Raw genomic sequence first — 20397 nt, 5'->3', positions numbered from 1 at the left:
TCGAGTGAACGTTCAACGAATTCTTGAACTCGTGTACGATTATCACGAAGATTCCGGTGCAAGCGTGGAGGAAATGTTTGGAATGAGTCAGCTAAAATGGAGTTTGGAAAACATCGAAAGTGAACGCATACGAAATAGTGATTTGATGTTTGACTTAAAAATGGACCTTAATGAAATTAAAGACGAAGTATTACAGAAAAATGACCTGTTAAATTATTATGGAATTTTAAGCAGACTCCAGAAAATGGACAATGAACTAGCCATAGATTACCAAGAACATGTCGAGATGAGTATCTGGAACCATTCGAACGATGAAGAAGATGAGATCATAGCTGAGGAGCAGTTTATGTTGAAATACATCAAACCAAATGGTACTGAAATGAAACACAGTAATAATACGAAGTCTTCTCTTATTGGTGATGAGGATGGCACCCAGTACACCGTTATACCTGTGATTAGAGAAGATGAAATCACTCAAGAACGGAATCATGAAAGCCAAAACATGCCCACTACTTCAGAATCTGTTTTACCTAGTGGTAAACATTATAAAATAAAGAAGTCACAGTCAGATATATGCCCGTCTAAAAAACCTGTTAATTATTCTCTTCAAGATAGCAAGTTATCTTTTGGAAATGAAAACTTGTCGAAATTAAAAGAAAACTACAGAGGAATGTTCTTTTCACCGCATGGTAGAGCTTTTTCAGACAGTCAAGCTGACTTAGAAAAAAATGAAAATGTTTTATATAGCAGTCAAGACGTTCCAGGACCTATGAAAATCAGTCTAGTAAAAGAGACGGCAACCGAGACTGTGACAGCGCCAGTGATTGGTCTTTCTAAATCCCCTCCGGGTTCAAGACAAAAGCTACGTCGAATTCGTGGACAGAATTCTTTGACTCAACAGCAAGGAGCTGAATTAACAAAACAGTTATTCAAGGAAGGTCTTTTTGCCACTAAAGAAGACCTCGAGAGAAGGAATTCGTTAGAAAAAAATTTGAATGTAGTCAATATTCAGACAGTCATGGTAGATGGAGAAGTTTTGAAAATTGCTGATTTGTCACATAGAGTTGGAACGTTATCCGTGAGAAATCAACCGAGAAGGCTAAGCATTAAAAGAAGAAGTCAAAACAAGAGGAGAAGCTCGCAGAGTTAGGACAAATAGAAATTTAGTAGATTAAGAAATGTTTGTGTAAAATTTAATCGTGTATAAATTTATAATATAATTTCGGATAGCTTAAATGGTAGAAAAGAAATCGCTTTAACGTTGTTATTAAAAATATTTATTTCTCTGATCATATTAAAAGCTTGAAAGAATGGATATTGCATATTAAACGGGGTGGTCGTTAATATCCAACGGAAATTAGCGGAAAGTTGTATTGTTTAAACATGTGGAATTATATGAACTGTTTTCCTGTTAAAGGTTATAAAACAACTTTTGTGGTTGACACTTGCTGTAGAATGAGATATAGTTATTTTCTTGTTTTATAAGCAGCGACATTATATGAATCAATACCCTGAAATATTATAAGAAACACAGAATAGGCGTTCAGCACAATATCAGCATTAAACTGTCGAAAGGTAGGATGAAAGACATAGGTAATATAAAGTGAATCTTACATAGATTACCATATAGTAATGTCATCTTCTTCATTAAAAATTTTAAAAACTCTACATGCACTTGTTTTTTTTAAGAAACATAATATTTAGGTTTAGTCTAGATGTCCCTTAACCTTTAAAGAGATTTTCTAAAAATTTACCCCTTTCAAATAAACATAAACTTTCAAAAAAATTCCCCTCAGTAGATGTGGGACTCATTTCTTCAACTAAGAAGCTGTGTCAAACCAAGAACAAACTTTAAATCACGTCCAAACATAAAAAATCTAATAAGCCATGGGTACGAGGTTGCTTTATCCCTTCCATCATCCATTGTATACATAGGGAAAATGTAGATGCCAAACTTGTCAATCCATAAAATATGAATCGACTTAATGTTACGTCACTCTGTTTATCATTTCTAAATGTCATCTCTTGCGTCGGATCAGAAAAAATTAGCGTTATAAGAATTACATAACCTCTAAAGGAAATCGCAGTTTTTGAAAAATGAAATTTGTTAAGAAGGTTGACATATTATTGATACCCTTAACAGCTTGTTGCAGTGGTGGTTTCGGACAATTACTTTTAAGCATTACAACACTCTTGGCCAAGCTCTTTGATCCATAGTCACATGTTTGCGAAAAAAATTTTATTATATAATCTCGCCATGTGTCGGCAAGTCTTATGTTTTTATGCTATGCTGGCAAATAAATTTCCTCAACGCCGGTCTTTTGTGACAAGCCACTTGAAAGACAAATGACAAATTGGGGGTTCTTCGAAACATTAGATGTGATTTAGAATCTGGTGAACAGGGTCAACCATAAAGCGATTACTGATCAGCACTTAATAAACACGTTCTCGAATTCTCTATTGTTGATGTTTATAATCTTGTCAAGTTACTTTCCCACGAAGCAAGCCGCTGCAGTTTGGTTGTTTTAAAAATACTTTTTAATTACGTCTAGTAGCGCAATAGAATTAACAATTCGATTTAATTAATTGGAAAAGCACTGCGGTTGATCCTTTTTGATCAGACCATAACCATACTTTAATACTCCAATTTTCCGTAAATTTGTTATTGACCTTGCGAAAAGCTCACGAGAACTTAAATTTGTTTCTTTATAATATCTTATTAAATATGAACTTGATTTTCCCAGATAGTTTGTGAAACTGCAAGTGAGCTCAAACATTTTTCATGGCCTACATTTAAAATTTCTACCACTTAAGGAAGAAGGGACTATAGGAACTAGAACGTAGATAAAATACATCACGAAGTTTTTTATGTCTAAAATTTGGAAAAGGATTTTGGTAGATTGATAAGTCTCTTGCTGAGAAAGCATTGAAAGGGTATGAAATATGGACCAGACACCCTCGCTTAATGCCTACATATTATACATTTTTATACATATATTTCTCTATTTTCGGAAAATCTCCTTTAAAATTTTTATTTGTAACTGTTATAAAAATTGCTTTAAGAAAGGAAGTTCTAGTGCATTTAAAACTCCCATATTTTTACATTTCACTTATACTGTAAGGCTGTCACACGCAAAGTTTATAATGCTCTCGAGGGCAACTTTGATAGCTTCACTCAAGTATTGGCATCTTATTACAAAATTCTGTTGTTACATAGCTTGGAGTTTCACTTCTAGCCATAATATAATTGTAGGTAGTTAGCTAAACAATACAGATAAAAATCTAAACAGAATTAATGTTAACTAGATGTACATACTACCAATATAATGCATTAATCTTAGACTTGTTTTCAAACGATAAAGCAAAAATAATTCCAATTCCCTGATATGTGAGCAATACTCAATAAAAGCATTAAAACACGTGTAGTTAAGATTTGTATGTCACTGACGCGATATAAAGTTGCAAATAAGACCTGTTCTTCAAATCATTCTACTATTTTTTATTGATACTTTTCGTGCGTCTTCACATCACAAAAAAAACAGGGGAGCTATTTTATTATTGTTTCTTGTTAAAATCTAACGTCAAATCATCACGAATTTTGGGTAATTGACATCTATCCAGGAAATTGCTTGATTGGCAAAAATGAGTGAAATATACAAAAATTCTACCTGAACCTAAATGTCGAGTATTTCATTATCTATGTTTTGAACTCGATCAGTTTGCGAAATTAAATTCCTATCCACGAAAAGTTCTCTCAATCAAGTATACAGCTCCTCACAATCATTGCTTGTAGCAAAAATCTTGAAATCTTCAAAAGATTTCTTCCATGGTTAAGAAACGTCGTCAAATATTCACCGTCAAGCTGAGAAACATAAAAATAAAAATTATGAAGAAGAAAGAATTGAAGGTTAAAAGCAAACCCTATTAGCTATGGACTTTTTTACCCTTGTACGGGGGGGGGGGGGGGGGGCAAAACAGTTTCCGTAAATATTATATGAAAAGTTTGAACGAAAAAAATTGGTATTTTGGTCACGTGACTGATCAATGACGTCTTTTTATAACAATGGGTGTATTATTTGCTTGGAAGTGAGATGTTTTTGTAAGAGTTATTTCTTGAAGTTCTAGGTGTTTTCGAAATGGTGTAAATAATAAGGATAGCCAAGAGCATTACATACTGTACAAACTGTTTTGGAAGAAAATTGGTTTTGATCAAAAAAAGTCTAGGACATTTTCGGCGAATTCTGATAGTAAAGAAATCAAAGCAATATATCGATATTATAATACCCGTCTATACGTCTGTCTGTCTGTCACGCAAAATGGTAGCTTCGCTGCGTAAGTAGCGAAACGCACGCAATGCGGTATAAAAAGGACGGGCGAACCCGTGGATTTTTTCACGGGCTAACGACTAGTTTGTAATATTATCCTAATATCCTAATGCAGATTACCATGCCCCTTTGATAAAGATGTTAAAAAAATTATTTATGTATCTGGTCTCTTAAAATCTGGTCCGTAAATTACACAAATTCGTGTTTGCAAAATAGAATAAACTCTTACAAAGTCTAAATAATAGATTGCAAAGTCTAAAGATCTCAGTTGTCAATGAAATAACTACACTTACAACTACAATTTATTCAGCACAATAAGTCATTTATTTATCCACCCCACTAAGCTTTGGTAATATTTTGACAAAAACTGCCATGAGACGGAACTTTGTTTCGGGACCTAAATAGGGTTTCTCTTTTGTTAAATTTCTTCCCCGATTTTTCTCTGATCATGATGGATTTCTCGCTTATAAACAAAATACAAGCATTGTAATGGAGACATAAAGTTTTGGCACAAAACACTTGTAAAAACAAATGATGTAAGCGATTTGACACGAAATAACCAAATACTGTATACGTCCATATTTTATTTCTTTTTTCATACCCATACAAATCCTAGTACCTAAACAATATTTTTTTCCTTTTAAAATAATTTCAGTTGTTATCCTTTCATCTGCAAAAAAATCAGACTTTGTTTTGATACAGATAATAATTTAAAAGTTTACTTCATCATTGCCAGTCAACTGGCTATGATGAAATAAACCATGGAGACTGGTAGTTTTACGGAGTAAACTCATTTCATCATAGCCAGTCAACTGGCATTTCTGGCATTAAGTGCGCAGGGATAGTTACAATTGCAACTATTCGTGTGCACTTTGTGCCAGAAATTTCACTCAACCTAATGGTGTAGCCAAGAATAAATCTCTGTTTGTAATTAATTAGGTACACCTCACTAATTTATTTGTTAATTATGCTGTTCCTCCTTTTAATTACAACTTAAGGTCTTAATTATGCTAATTGATGATGCATAAAACATAAAAAATGGCCGTAATATCTGCACCACCTGGTTAGCTGAGTTTTAATATTTCATTGAAAATATTCTATACTTTCTCTCGTTGGCTTCGCCGTAAAAACATGGCATTTAAGTGTATGGAAAAATATATATTTCTTTTAATTTTCACAAGCGTTTTGACAGAACTTTTTACTGCGAGATGGGATAGAAGATTTCGATATAACCGAAGACGCAAAGGTAAGAAAAAACAAGACCAAAAAAGTACTGAGAGTCATTTTATTTGACAGTTGAGGTCTGGGTTCGGGTTAACCGTTTAAATTATTAACAAGCCTTGGATATCGCTTGTCGATAGGCGAGCATTTAAATTTGTTATTGCTACGCCATTCATCGGTACAAGTACAAGGATGGGAAGTTTTTTATCCAGATATGACGACAGGCGACCAAGACCGCGTCGACCTTTAGGTAACATAATTTAAACTCTCTTTAAAGCAAACAAGAAGAATGGAGAACTTAAACATGTTTTGTATGTATATTTGTTATCCCAATCATATGTTTTTATAACAACAAATGATAAAGGGATTTAAGGTTTACAATGTTAATGTACTTCAATCCAATTCTGATGCGAGTTTGCCATAGCTTTCTGATTCAGTAACTTAACGATTATTCGATCATATTTTTATTTCTAGTTCTATTTATTCAAGACAATTTTTAGGTCCTAATGAACTACAGCACGTATCCTCGTCTTCAAAAAATCAAAAATCTTTTGTTTATCCCATGGATCATTATTTTCATATTGCGATTGAGAAACAGTAACATTGCATAATTAAGGCAGTATGCTGAGAAATAGTTCAACCAGCAGACAACCTTATTAGGTTAAGTTCAGGCAAAATTAGGTTTTTTGTGACAGATTAGCACCACAAAAAAATAAGAACAGAACAAAATGTAAAACACTTACTATTTTTGATACTCGTGGAAACTTTTGCAAGTTTAACGCCAGATCGGGTAGGTTTGATTTTATCATGTATAAATATCACTACCAAAACGAAAGCAGAATAAAAAACAAGGCCTGTGCGTCTGATTAGGTCGCCTCTTTATCCACACAACACACTTCCTCTACAAACAATACTTTAAATTCTCCACAAGAGAGTAAAGGCATTCAGTCTACAAGCAAACAAACTTACAAAATGTTTAACATTTGTAGCTAATTTTATTAGCCTGATAACTCATTTTTATGCATAGTTTTTTTTGAACCATGGTGTTCACATATTTGCCAGGGAAAACCCGAAAATTAATTTTCTACTGGTAGTCACTTTCCACTTATATTTTCTTCTACTTTTAACATCTCTTCTTTCTTGTATGTGTTATTATGTAGGGGAAAAATATTTCAGCAATATGCAACGTGCAGTATCACTCATGTTCTTCTAGATTTGTTCTTATAAATTTGAACATAAAATTGTTTAGCCTTTACTATCACAAGAGTGGACACACAAGATCATCATAACAGAAAACTACACCACACCGATCAATACAAGTCAAAAGCTTTAATCCTGAGACGAGGACAAGACTTTATTCTTGATGTCTACCCAAGTACGTCATTTGACAACAGTAATTATAAGTTCTACATCGAACTATGGACTGGCAGAAAACCTCGTGAGTTTGATCGAACGTTGATCAAAATTCGGATGGTGAAGTATTTGGAAAGAAAAAGATGGGGAATGAAACGGACAGGTACACATGATACCAAGATTCAATTGAAAATCAACATTCCCTCAACATGCATCATTGGTAAATATCAAATGAGAATTTTGAATATGAATGATAAAGTTATATATAGACATGAAGAACCATTGTTTATGCTGTTCAACCCATGGAGTACAGGTGAGTTGGACGTTTTTTCCGGGGGTATTTGTACGTTGATATATCAAACAGCTCCAGGTTAAATCGCTCTCTTAGTGCAGAATTTCCGCTCAAAAACGAATTGAAACGGATATCAAAACTGACAATTGCAACTTCTGGAATCTGATTGGTTTATAAAAATTCCTGTTCCGATTCATTCTGATATAAACTTTCTTTGTGGATTGTACGGAAAAAAATAAAAAGAGAATAGAATATAATTAGTAAATATGCAATCAAATTTATAAAAGTATTTTCCTTGTTCCGTTTTGATGTGTTATGCTGTTGAGTGGAAATCCACCTTAAGAGAAGTTTTTGTTTTACCCTTCGTGTTATCTCATAAAATAAAATTATTTTTTTGCGTTTTTCTTTTTAGATGATGAAGTATACATGCCAAACACATCTGATTTGGACGAGTACGTCTTAAATGACCAAGGTGTTCTCTTTCAGGGTTCCTCTGGACATATCTCACCATTAAGGTGGTACCTTGGACAGGTAATTTATTTCTATACATTCTATCTGTTACAACGTTTAGCAACAGTTTTTGTTTTTTGTTTTCAAAATAAATTGTTTTCAGGTTAACTGAAGGGGTTCTTTCCTTAGCGAGGAATTCTTGCCTTGCTAGCGGCATCAACATTAGGCAACAAAACAAATGACTTTAGGGTACCTCGTTTTATGTTTTTTCTTTCTTAGTTTGAAAACGTTGCATTGGAAGTTTTGTTTGAGTTATTAAAGACGACTAGTATTCGGCGAAGAGATTCTGCAAGAGAAATTGCGCGACGAATATCTGCATTTGTGAGTGTTTCTTCTGTTTTTTTTGTTGTGTTTTTACATATATATGCCACCACGTATTTCCTATTAATCAACTCTCAAATTCTTCAGGTGAATGCAAATGATGAAGGTGGAATAATTGCAGGTAGATGGAGCGGTGATTATTCTGGTGGAGTAGAACCATGGGCGTGGACTGGATCTCCTGCTATGTTGGAACAATACATGCGAACAAACAAACCTGTCAAATACGGACAATGCTGGAACTTCTGTGGTGTCGCAACTACGTGTGAGTGTATTATTTAAAATCGTGTTTGTACAGATGTTTTGTTAGAAAGTGTTTATATTTTAAGACCTTAGGTGATTTATGGCAAATAGTCTTTCTTCGTAGACGCAAGCATAAACTGTTCGGCTTCTTACATAATCTAAGCATATATGCATTTTACTATTTCTGACCATAGTACTTCGTGCAATTGGAATTCCAACAAGAGCCATCAGCAATTTCAATTCTGCGCACGACACTGATGCAAATTGCACATATGATCGCTACTATGACGAAAATGGAGAATATATTTCAAAACTTTCAACAGACTCAACATGGTAGGTTTGAAGCATAGCATACTTTAGCACATCTGTGATATGGAGGTACATATGTAAAAAATATATCATCTCTTTACGAAGCAGTCCTTGCCACGAACTACAAAACAGCAATGTCAACGTAAAAAGGACTATACGCTCAGAGTGTATTATAAAAAAAGAGGCGGTGTGATTAGAGTTTTATTTGGTAAATATTTGTTCAATAGAAATTTAGAATTTTTTTTTTACCTATTTTTTGTTTTTGTTTTTGTTTTTGTGAATTTTCTTTACTGGCAGCGGACTATACCTTAAAACCTTTATATAAGAGGCACAAGGAAGTAGAAAACTGTTGTTTCTAGGAATTTTCACTGTTGGAATGATGTGTGGATGGAACGACCAGATCTTCCACCAGGCTATGGAGGATGGCAAGCAGTTGATGCAACACCACAAGAAAGAAGTCAAGGTACAGTGAATTTTTAAGATATTGCCTTTTCGAATTAGCATTTCATATTAATACATCTTTTTCGAATTTGAATGCTATTAAGTGACGCAAATAGTATGATGTTTCTTAACTGGTCTTTCTGAAGACAAGAAAGGTCCACATTGTTGCCATTTGGTGTATCTGTTCTGGTCCAACTACGGACACCGGCCCAACTTTGGACGCAGGACTGACCCGTTTTTAGACAGGCCGGCCCGTCAAAAGACGGGTCGGTGCGTTCGCAATCGGGATTGCCCATGTATTGACGGGCCCGGCCCAACTTTGGACAAATGTATGCACACACGTCTCAAGTTGGTACAGGCCCAACTATTGACGAAGGAATCTCTTGCTTTTAAAAGCCGTGCCATCAGATGGGACAAACTTAACTGTACACAAGGGTCTCTTGCAATTTTAGAAAAATGTGTCGTAATATGGGACAGGCCTAACTATTGACAAACAATTCCCATGTCATTAAAAGACTGTGTCATAGGTTGGGACAGGCCCAACTATTGACAAAGGACACTTGTGTTTTCAAAAATCGTAGTAAAAAAGGGACAGATCCCACTATTGACACTTTTTAGAAACAGCCACAACATGAGTCAGTTTGAAGACTTCCAGACGTTAAGCCTTGATGGGAAACACACTGTTCCAAATATAAAAAAAATCGAAGACATGTCTGATCCAACTGTGGACAAATGCAGTGTCTATAGGAGAGGACAAAAGAAAACAAAAACATACGGAGGAAAATAAATCATGAATTCTCTAAATATAATCTATTACAAATATAGCTAAAGTAATAAGCAGTCCAAATACCATGTCATTATTTTTTTTAACCTTAAAAATTGAACAAAATATTAGTAGCACAGTCGGTACAGCGTTCAACTCATGTCCAAGTGGTTGTGGGTTTGATCCCCACATAAGTCTGTTGTCCAGGTGGGCAAGAATTTCAAAAAAGATTTCTGTAGCTCAAATGGGAGCTTAAGGACTGTGCTCGAAACTGGTGATACTGATTACATAAAATATAAATTATATAACCTATAATATTTCTTTAAATCATAGTCATAATCTTTCTGTTTCTAGAATATATAACAAAATATTTCAAACATGAATCCCCTAGCCAAAACGATTTTCGCTCTCGAGTTCCGTAATAGGTCAAGTTGCAATAATTCCATCAAAGATTATATTGAAAATTAAACATAGCAAAATAGCTTAAACAACGGCTTAGCTATACTATAGCTACCTGTGAATATATATAATATGAAATTACACTGAGCTAAATGTTATATTTTGATATCTGAGTCATAATTATTTAGCTAGTCATTATGCACACAACATCTCCAATCATGCAACAAAAAAGTCTCTAACTGCTTTTTAAAATGCATTCGCAGATATAGTCTTGCACCAAGAGTTTCCAAGTAGTGTTGTTTTTGCTACCCACAACAATCTTGAAATACATAACTCGATTTAATCTCAGCTAGCCATATACAACAATACCTCGGCAAAAGTTGCAGCAGTTCAGTTTTTTCACTTTATTGGAGTTAGTTTACGTTAAATACAAGGTCTTAAAGTATGCAAGCATCTTTTAACGCCGTGTCGCAAGTTGGTCCTGGCCCGTCAATTGACAGGGCAGCATGTCAAAAGATGGGCCACCGTGTCCAAAGATGGTCCGTCCCGTCTTAAGACGGGCCGTGTTCTAAGTTGGGTCAGAAAATATTTACAAAGATATACCTAAAGTAATTACTGCTCTATAAAAAGCTACGTCAGAGCCTTGCAAGTAAGCATCAAACATTTACAGTGAAATGCAACATTAAAGCATCTTTTAATTAAACTTCAGGTATTTTCCAGCTTGGTCCAGCTCCATTAAGAGCAGTCAAAGAAGGAAACGTGAACATGAAGTATGATGTTCGTTTTGTCTTCGCTGAAGTGAATGCTGACACAGTTTATTGGGGCAAAATTGATGCCGACGATGAGTTCCGACCTGTTCGAGTGGACAGGAAGCTAATAGGTATTTAATTGGTGAAACGCGTTTGGATTTTAAAGTTGAAATGTTGCGTGTATTAAGTTTGGTTTTAATTTTTTCGCTGCACATATGTACAGTTTAAACGTTTTCTTCAATAGGACAAAACATTAGTACAAAAGCTATTGGGCCAAACACATTTAATCGCGTCGACATTTCAGAAGAATATAAATACCCAGAAGGTTCTGCGCTTGAGTTAGCAACGGTCAAACGTGCTCTTCATTTGTCGAATAATAAAATAATAAAAGACACATCAAATGATTTAGATTTCAGTTTGACCACTGAACCTCATGTTTCAGTGGGCAGCGATATCAAACTAAGGTTAAGTATTAGGAATACAGCTGCAAGAGACCTGAGTACAAAGGTGATGATTGGTGGCCATATTGTGATGTACAATGGAATGTCACTGGATAAAATTGCTGTCAAAAAATCTGATGTTAAAGTTAATCGAAAGGGAGGTGAGATTTGCTTTTTGTAAAAAAGAAATTAAATTTGATGACTTTATATAAATAGATGCGTGTTCACTTAGAATACATTCGTAAGCTTACGTACATAAACCTAAATAGTAAAAAATTTAGTCCGAAAAATTCATCTATACTCGATATTCAAAGCAATGAGATGAAAAAAAAATTATTGGGTAAAATTATCAACTGGTTATGGTTTTTGTACATAAACCTTCCCCCATCCCCCTTAACCTTGATACGATTCTTAATACACCGATACTTACTACGACCTCTGCTACGACCTATGCCACGACCCTTGCCACGACCAGCCTTGCTACGACCGCCTTTGCTACGACCACCCTTGCTACGACCACCTTTGCTACGACCACCTTTGCTACAACCACCCTTGCTACGACCACTTTACCCTTGTTAGTACTCCCTCCTCCCTGCTCTACCATATACATTGCATTGCCTCTTAGCATACACGTTGATCGTTGTATAATTTTTATAGTGGTTTATCACACGGCACTTTTTCCCGCTTCTCAGTATCTGCGATTCTTACATCAAGCACCGCGATTGAGATTCCACGTATTCTGCACATGCGTAGAAACGGGACAGATTTACGTAACAGAAGCAGTAGTCATGCTTGGTCGTCCAGCATTGGTGTTTGAACATTTCCCAAGCTACTGGAGCAAGGGAACTGAAATGAGATTCTCTGTTCGTATACAGAACCCTCTAAATGTCGCGTTAACAGATTGTATCCTGAGATTGGATGGTAATCTAATGGAAGGTAGATTGACACTCCCTCAACGGTGAGTAAACTATATTTTCTCTTCATAACAGGTTGCATCTAAGGAGATTTCCTTTGTGTTGTGTTAAACAAAGAAAAATGGTTACTATCTCGTTCGGTTGTTATAGGGACGTCCCTGCAAACGGATATTTACAGATGCCAGTTCAGTTGACGCCAGAGGTACGGATAATTCCAGTTCTCCCTCTATTTTTACCTGCTTCTTTGTCAATTCTGAACCCCCTTTCTTGTGCAAAATTATGTATTGATAGCTACAAGGTGTTGCCTTTTTGTTACAGTACGAAGGCCGAAAAGATTTGATCGCAACATTCACTTCGAAACAGTTGGGTGGTTTCAGAGGTTCAACTTATCTTGAAATCAGAGCGTAATAACTTTATATTATATTCTAATGAGGTATATAATATATACATCAAATATTTACATACTTATTATAAGCATATTTCGTTTTAAGTACTTCAAGGTTTTAACGGAAAGTCCATTTTATAATTCACATATTTATTATATATTTATATATTCATTTTTTATATTTTTCATATCTTATTTATATATATATTTAAGTTAATTTCAATTTATATTATATATATTTATATTATATCATAGGTTAAGCAATAAGATTTGGCTATTTTATTTACACGTTTTTATATGGATTAACGATATAAGAAAGGAAAGTTTTTTTATAAAAGGATACAACAAATAAAAACACTGAGAATTTTGCAAGGCTATGCATTTTAATGAAGCAACAACAACAACAACGACGACGACAACAACAACAACGACAACGACGACAACATAAAAGACGACGACAACAGCAACAACGACGACAACAACAACGACAATAACAACGACGACGACTGACAACAACGACGACAACGACGACGACAACAACAACGATTACGCCAATAACGCCGACGATGACGACAGCTTCCTCTTTACTAGTCAAAATTTAGTATAATGCTTAAATAAATATTTCAACGGGCGTTATTAATAACATGCAGGGAGGGGGGAGAGTAAAAAAAAGTTAAACACAAAAAAGTGTACTAATAGCTAAATATTGTTTTATGCGTTATTTAATAATGCAATTTTGTGGTGTATCCTTATATTAGAAAAGCATTTTAGCTAATTTTCAAAATTGTTTGTTGATAAAGTCCCAGCCATAAGGAAACATTCTGAGCTACTTAATACAAAAAAAGTCCGTAATATAGAATCTCGCCCCTCCAAGAAAAAACCCCGTAGCTACACTTCCGGCTTTCTTGTCTTCTAACGAGGTGGGGCGCAAGATTATGCGTTCACGATTCACGAAATTAAAGATTATAACGTTTTTATCTATAAAAAATAGTCCAAAAAGAACACAAGGCATTCGTTGGTTGAAAATATGAAACATGCTAAGAGCATTTAGGCTACATAGTGCATTTTTATGTAGTGGTTTATATAAGAGCAATCTTCAAAAAAACTTTCAGCCTCGATTAGTACGAGAAATGAAAGTAATAGTTGATGAGAAAAGAAAAGTGGTCATTGCAAAACGTCTGGGGCTTATTCTAAATAAATTTCCCTATACATGCTTAGGGTTACATCATTTTTGCTATTTATTTTTTTTCTAATATTTATTAAATAGGAATAATTAATTACAAAGTTAAAAAAATTATAAAATCACAAAGAAAAGTAATTCTTTACAATTTTAACACTTAAGGAGCTGGCGATGTATCTATAGGGTAATTTCTATTTTTATTGTTACTGTATTCGTTAGATTATTTATGAAAATTTTCACAATAAAATAATAAAAGTCCACTCTATACTGTATTTTATAATTTCAACAATAAATGCCAATTCCCTGTATGTCCAACTAACTGGCCAATCTCGTTCTCAGAGCTTTTTTACGCTTTCTATTTCTTTTTCGCCAGCAAAAACAAAAAAGGAAGCTCTGGAAACGAGATTGACTAACTAGGATATTTTGCTGGCTACCATTAATATGCCGAACGAACACACAAGTATTTTTATTTAGAAACCAAGTAAAAATACAATTTAGTATCTTATTCTTATGTGATTTCATTATCCTTAGAAAAAAAGATCCCTTTTCTTCGGTCAACAAATCATTAGTATATAAAAAATAACATATAAAATTTACAATAAAATACACGAAGCTTTTCGTAAATAAAAGGTTTACATCTTCAGGTAAATAATCTTACTTACCTGAAGATGTAAACCTTTTATTTACGAAAAGCTTCGTGTATTTTATTGTAAATTTTATATGTTCTTTTTTTATATACTAATCCTACTATGGCGAAAAAAATAATTTCAAATCATTGTGTTTTGAAATTTAAGCCGCTAGACGGTTCTTGTTTGGTTACGTTGGGTACCCTAATTTATCCTCTTTATAACACATATGGAGCATACCATAAATATTTTTTGAATTTTTTGGGAAAATAAGATGTACTTGTAAAACTTTACATTATTAGCCTAACAAATTCAGCCCCCTCCCCCCCCCCTCAAAAAAATAAAAATAAAAAAATAAAAAAGAATTAACCCTAACCCTGACTCTAGCTATATGACTCTAACTCTGGACAGGGGGGAGGGTAGGTGACAAATATCCAAATTCTTATCACCTCCTAAAATTTTCATCCCTTAAATTATAACTTCAATCATGATAAAAAACCGGCTTACACAAGTTGCAATTGAATTTGACTTGGTGAATATCGGAAATCCTAAATGCGTGTTCCGATTCTCTGATCTTGTGGTACATGCTATATAAGCCCAATTTCTACAACTATTTGTCAATAAGCTAAAAAAAATAACTGGTCACGATACACCTTTTTTTCAAGAAGAAGATTATGGATGACATTCCACCATTATGGTTCCCACCCACTGTTTCGACTGATAAAGCTGGCGATTTTTTTTCGAGTTGTTCGATGAAGCTTATTTACTTGAGACGTTTGGAATTTCGAAACTTCATCTAAGGAATGAAATATTTCGTTGATGCTTTCTTCCGTATATTGCTGTTTAAACTGTTTCACCTAAAATTAAAACCAACCCAATGAACATAAAAATGCTACATAACTTTCCATCCATTGTGTTTTCTGCTTCGCAAATTCTCTATCCCATCCAAATTCTTGTTTCAATTACCTTAATCTGGTATTTTGCCTTTCTTTGGAGCTTCTAGAACGAGTTCTTAAAACGAAAATTCCCCAAGTAAAGTCGGTAGTTTTAATGTAAAGAAGAAAGTTGTCAGTAATATAGAGTTTATGACGCTGATTCTTTCTTAAGCTAGCAGTTGCAGAAGAAGTGTATCAGATGGCATTAGGGTTATAACGTCAACACAACCTGTTCTTGTACTTGTGACGTAAAGCTTGTGTACACTTACAGGTATTAACATCTGCACACTTTGTAAGCGTAATTTTTTAACTATTAGGGCTGATTCCACGACTAATATTTCGGTCGGAAAACTCTACTACTCCCGGTAACTCCCGGTAACTCGAACCTCCAAGGGACCAGAGAAAACAGTTCGACTTAACAAATGTTCATTTAAGCGAAGCTCTTGTTAATTCGAACATAGACACTAGAGATATTAGTTCGAGTTAAGGCCAGTTTTTTCTTTACTCTCTATAAAATTTACCTATAGTAAGTAAGGAACATTTTGGCTTCTATGCAAAGAAAACCATTTAAAAACAGCTTTTTCGAAATTTCTGGCTACATACATACCAGTATTCATTTTTTGAACATTTATTTTCTACTTAGACACTAAAAAGTTCGAGTTATCCGAAGAAATTAACTTAAGGGGGTCAAAAAATGGTTCGAGAAAACGAATATGAATGGTAAATTCCACAAAAACCGCGCTCTTTATTCTTTCACAAGTATGAACACAAACAGATGAGTTAGATTTTAATAGAGGAGAACTTATTCTCATTTTTTGTTATCTATCATTGTCGAAAACAAATCTAACAAAGGAATCAAAGATACTTTAAATGCCTCTGTCTATTTTCTACTGTTGTCTATTTTCTTCACGCTTTTTAAATAAAATTGACAAATTAATAATATGTGTTCCCGCTGGATTGAACCAACAAGCTTTAAAAAATACATTAATTTTACGCCTTACAACTTGCAGCCAAAGGTAACTGCAGAATTAGTTTTTTGATGTAAATTATGAGATATAAAGGCTACATACTGGTTCTTCAAAATCCTCCATATTTTTCTTGATATCACTCATCTCTTCGATAGCTTGATTCATTTCCTCCTGCATATCGTTAATGGATCGCTTTAGATCTGAAATTATTTCCCTTGCGTTAAATTCAACGTCGCTTGATTTTCTTGTCAGTCTATTTATCTGAAGAGTACAAAATGTGTGGCAGTTATTTTCATTATGAAAATTATTTTCGTACTGTTACGGAAACACAAAAATGCGATATATAAAGGACAGTTCTTCCACGGGTTAACGACTAGTCTCTATAATAATAGCCGTATTTTGTCTGTGTGAAACACGAAATTTTTTAAAGGGCACCAATACCAAATGCGATATATTTTTGTCCACTTTGTTGCGACGGGGTAAATTTAAAAGACGGGCGACCCCGTGGATTTTTCCACGGACTAACGACTAGTCTCTTCAATAATAGCCGTATTGTGTGTGTGTGTGTTCAAAAGGGTTACCGCATCCCGTAATGGAAACACGAAATGTGATATATAAAGGACGGGCGACCCCGTGGATTTTTTTCACGGGTTAACGACTATTCTATATTATAACACCGTATATGTCCATCTGTCTGTCACACAAAATGGTACCGCAAGTAGAGAAAGGCATGCAATGCGGTATAAAAAAAAAAACGGCCAAAGCTGTGAATTTTTCCACGGGTCACCGACTAGTCTATTAAATTCTGCTTTTGCTTTCAAGTGTTAGTAAGCAAATACACTCGTTGTAAGGGTTGGCTTTATTCTTGGAATCAGTAGATAATAAATAACATTGATAAATTATTAAATATTTCTTTATTTTAGCTCAAGTCGTCTGAGTTTCTAAGGAGATTTTTACTGTAAAAATCTCCTTAGAAAGTCAGACGATTGCGGTTTTTGTTGAAAATTGAGATTATATCTTTCTGTAAAAATATATTTTTAATATCAATTTTAGAAAATACAAAATAATAACAGATCCAGGTAAAAAGGGGAGAATAGGAAATGGAAAATGTAGCTTTTTTACTTACCCTAGGTGCGTAAAATTTGTCAGCATATCTCTCAAACTCTGATTTCAAGTACGGAAAGATCCTCTCTATGTTTACAATCTCCTCCGCCTCTTTCAAAAATGCTGTTGCTGCTGCAGTCTGGTTCACCCTGGCTACTGCTTCAGACAACAACGCGATGTATAAATTTAAACTTATTACGCTAACTAACACGAAATATAAACCAACCAAAATTTGCGAGAAGACTTTATCAACTTCCCTTAAGGTGTCATAATCATAATCGCCTACGATCGTGAGTAAAAATAACTGATAAAGCATGTTGTTAAATGTTTTATATTCTCCAACCGTTATGCCTAAAATACAAAAACACACAAAAACATTTAACAGCTCTATTCTTTTAGGGGACATTATTATTATTATTTTCGACAACGTTACGGTTTAAAAGCCAACCAGGCCAGTATTCAAATACGCAAAAAACCTTCACAAAATGAAAATTTTTTTAATCTTTATATACCGCTAGTCAGCAGACTTTATTGATATTTTCTTAAGACATTTGTTATCAAAGGACTCACCTTTACGTGGTCCAGAAAATAAAACCCAAAATGCTGCTGAAAACGGGATGAAAAACTCAAAGAACAAAAACGCAAATCTTGCAGTAGCAACGACACAGGCTCCAAACATGGCAATAAATGGACCCAGTGATTGTATTAGCCGCAGTGATTTGTTTAACCGTAGCCATAACATGGTTACAAAGATACCAGAGTAGTAATAAAAATACAAGTTCAACTCATCCCCTACAGCCCAAAATGTAGTCATGATTGTCTCGACTGTGGACATTAACAAACACAGAGCTTCCACGATGTTCCACACAGACCAAAAATTGGCTGTCATCAGATTGGCTGTGTGTTCGTTTTTATCTAATAACACTTGTTCCATCACCCAACGTGGATGACAAAATTTGCGATCAGATGTAATATAATCCAACCTATTTCTTCGTATTTGGTGAAAATATCTTCTTTGTCCCTTGAATTCCAAAAATAACTAAAATATGCAAATCTTATCATCAGGCGATATCCTTATTATTTCATGTGTTTTTATGAGGAGGGATGATAAGTTAACAAAGACTGTCAAAAAAACTGTCAATTTGTTTCATAAATATCATTATCAACATTTCCAAAGTCTTACTTTATCAACTAATTTTATGCATCTAAAAAGTTCTACTTCCGCCGTTTTATTGGTCTATTTTTAGGTTTCGAAAATATATGACGTCATCCAAACATGTTTTTACCCCAATTGTCCTGCAATGTACTAACAAACATTTGTGCCACGTTTTGTGGCAATACGACATATATTTAGGACTTTTGAAGGGGTGGGAGCCTGAATAGGGTTTAATTGTTTTGGATGAAATTGAGAGGATCACAGAAAAAGGCACCATGAGAGGCTCCTACATAGACCTATACAAGTATCAGTGACATACAGGACAACCGTACTACGCAGTTTGTATTAAAAGATAGAAATGTTATAAAAACAACAAAATTACCTTATATGTAAATAAGAACGTTAGGATTTGTCCAAATACAGTCATTACAATGATGGCATTTATATTTGATCGGCTTTCTTCCTTGCACATTAAATTGATCGTCCATAGCAACGTAAACATTGCGTAAAACAAAATGTTTAAAATATTGTATCTTAAGCCAAATGTTTTTCTTTTCAATGAAAGCAACTCTAGTATAATTGGATGCGTGATAAGCTCAAGGTCTTGTCTTTCCACGATAATCTGGAAAAAAGAATTTCAAAAAACATTATCGCAAATGCCAAATCGGCCGTAATAAAGAAACCACCTTTATTGAACAAATGCTTATGTAAATATTAAAATTTGATAAACACCCCATTAATTTTTTTGTTTACTGGCGGCCTTTTGTATGGCGTTTGCCTCATATGCAGAAGGTATTGGTTTTAAACCCCAGCCAAGTCTTGCCAGAGACTAAAACGTTCTGTATGAGAATAGGATGAAAATCTTAAGGGGTTGTCTAGCTTAGCGTCTGTTTGCTTGCACAGCTTCCGTAGCTCAAATGCGAGCTTCAAATGCACTAGAACTCCTTTCACTAGGACCCTTATTTGTAACTGTTCATTAGGAACGAAAGAGGCCATCCTGGGTAAAGAATGGTAATAATAATTAGTTATTTCGTCATCGATATTTCTTTCAATTGCGAGTTTTTCTTCCTTTATATTGACTCCCCTTGAATGTGGACGTAAATATCCCAAGAAATTTTTTCTTGGAAAATGACCAACAGTAATTCATTTAAAAAAATTAGGACTGCCTTTTGACCTAACTCACAATTTTGCCAAAAAGTAGCTACTTTAGGAGAAATCGTCGAATAACTGTATTCGTCAGCCAAAACATTTATGACATTTCATTTATATCAAAACATTGTCTTTCGTCAAGACTTATTACTTATCATGATAGCTGTTACATCCAAAATTGAATAATAGGGAGTACTTTTTATGAAGCAGACCAAGCCAGTCGGTCTGGTCTTTAAAATCAACACTGGCATTATGAACTTTTTTTAAGCAGCCGTGCCAGCGTAGATTGCCTCTCCTTTATATCTTAATGAAATAGATCTTTACGTTCAATTTTGTTTTGCTTTTATTCTTGATCAATTTCATATCAATTTCAATCTTTAAAATCGTTCGATTATTAAATTCTTTTGTTTTAAATTTAAAGTCCCTATCTCATTGGTTAACAATGTTCTACAATAATTTAGGCGGGAACTTTGTGAACATCTACACGCCTCTGCTTTCTTTCTGAATACAAATTCAAAACACAACAACCACAAACAACAAACAAAGGTAAGCTAGGCTATGTTTCATGAAATATTGCTTTCTCAAGTGTATTAATCTTAATAAAACCGAAAATTCCT

The 20397-nt window shown here is 34.3% G+C and overlaps 2 protein-coding genes across 4 annotated transcripts in view; one reads left to right on the top strand and one right to left on the bottom strand.

Annotated features, from left to right (window-relative positions):
* Positions 1-5901: 5901 nt before the first annotated feature.
* LOC130612977 (coagulation factor XIII A chain-like) lies at positions 5902-13968 on the top strand. Its single transcript, XM_057434305.1, has 12 exons — positions 5902-5959; positions 6047-6143; positions 6242-6336; positions 6796-7212; positions 7604-7722; positions 7921-8284; positions 8457-8595; positions 8931-9034; positions 10884-11054; positions 11168-12321; positions 12428-12479; positions 12596-13968. Exons 1-10 carry the CDS (start codon positions 5902-5904, stop codon positions 11542-11544), a joined length of 1941 nt encoding a protein of 646 aa, XP_057290288.1. The 3' UTR covers positions 11545-12321; positions 12428-12479; positions 12596-13968.
* A 585-nt stretch (positions 13969-14553) lies between these two features.
* Positions 14554-20397, bottom strand: part of LOC130662647 (uncharacterized) — a 44222-nt gene continuing 38378 nt past the window's right edge. For all 3 annotated transcript variants that reach the window (XM_057461547.1, XM_057461546.1, XM_057461545.1), the window contains 5 exons: positions 19014-19253; positions 18046-18514; positions 17498-17826; positions 16474-16632; positions 14554-15325 (listed from right to left, as the gene is read on the bottom strand). In XM_057461547.1, coding sequence (XP_057317530.1) covers positions 15161-15325; positions 16474-16632; positions 17498-17826; positions 18046-18514; positions 19014-19253 — 1362 coding nt within the window. In that variant the 3' untranslated portion in view covers positions 14554-15160. The remainder of the gene's footprint in view (positions 15326-16473; positions 16633-17497; positions 17827-18045; positions 18515-19013; positions 19254-20397) is intronic.

This window comes from Hydractinia symbiolongicarpus, chromosome 10 (assembly GCF_029227915.1).
Source record: "Hydractinia symbiolongicarpus strain clone_291-10 chromosome 10, HSymV2.1, whole genome shotgun sequence".
Classification (NCBI taxonomy): domain Eukaryota; kingdom Metazoa; phylum Cnidaria; class Hydrozoa; order Anthoathecata; family Hydractiniidae; genus Hydractinia; species Hydractinia symbiolongicarpus.
Note: the sequence above shows the minus strand (reverse complement) of the source record. Positions and strands in the feature narration are given on the sequence as shown.

Bases quoted from the DNA above. Each gene is read 5' to 3' on its own strand.
- LOC130612977 (XM_057434305.1), top strand. From the start codon at position 5,902: ATGATAAAGGGATTTAAGGTTTACAATGTTAATGTACTTCAATCCAAT. The intron at 8,285-8,456 runs GTGAGTGTATTA...TTCTGACCATAG, and splicing joins CTGTGGTGTCGCAACTACGT to TACTTCGTGCAATTGGAATT. The intron at 11,055-11,167 runs GTATTTAATTGG...TTTCTTCAATAG, and splicing joins AGTGGACAGGAAGCTAATAG to GACAAAACATTAGTACAAAA.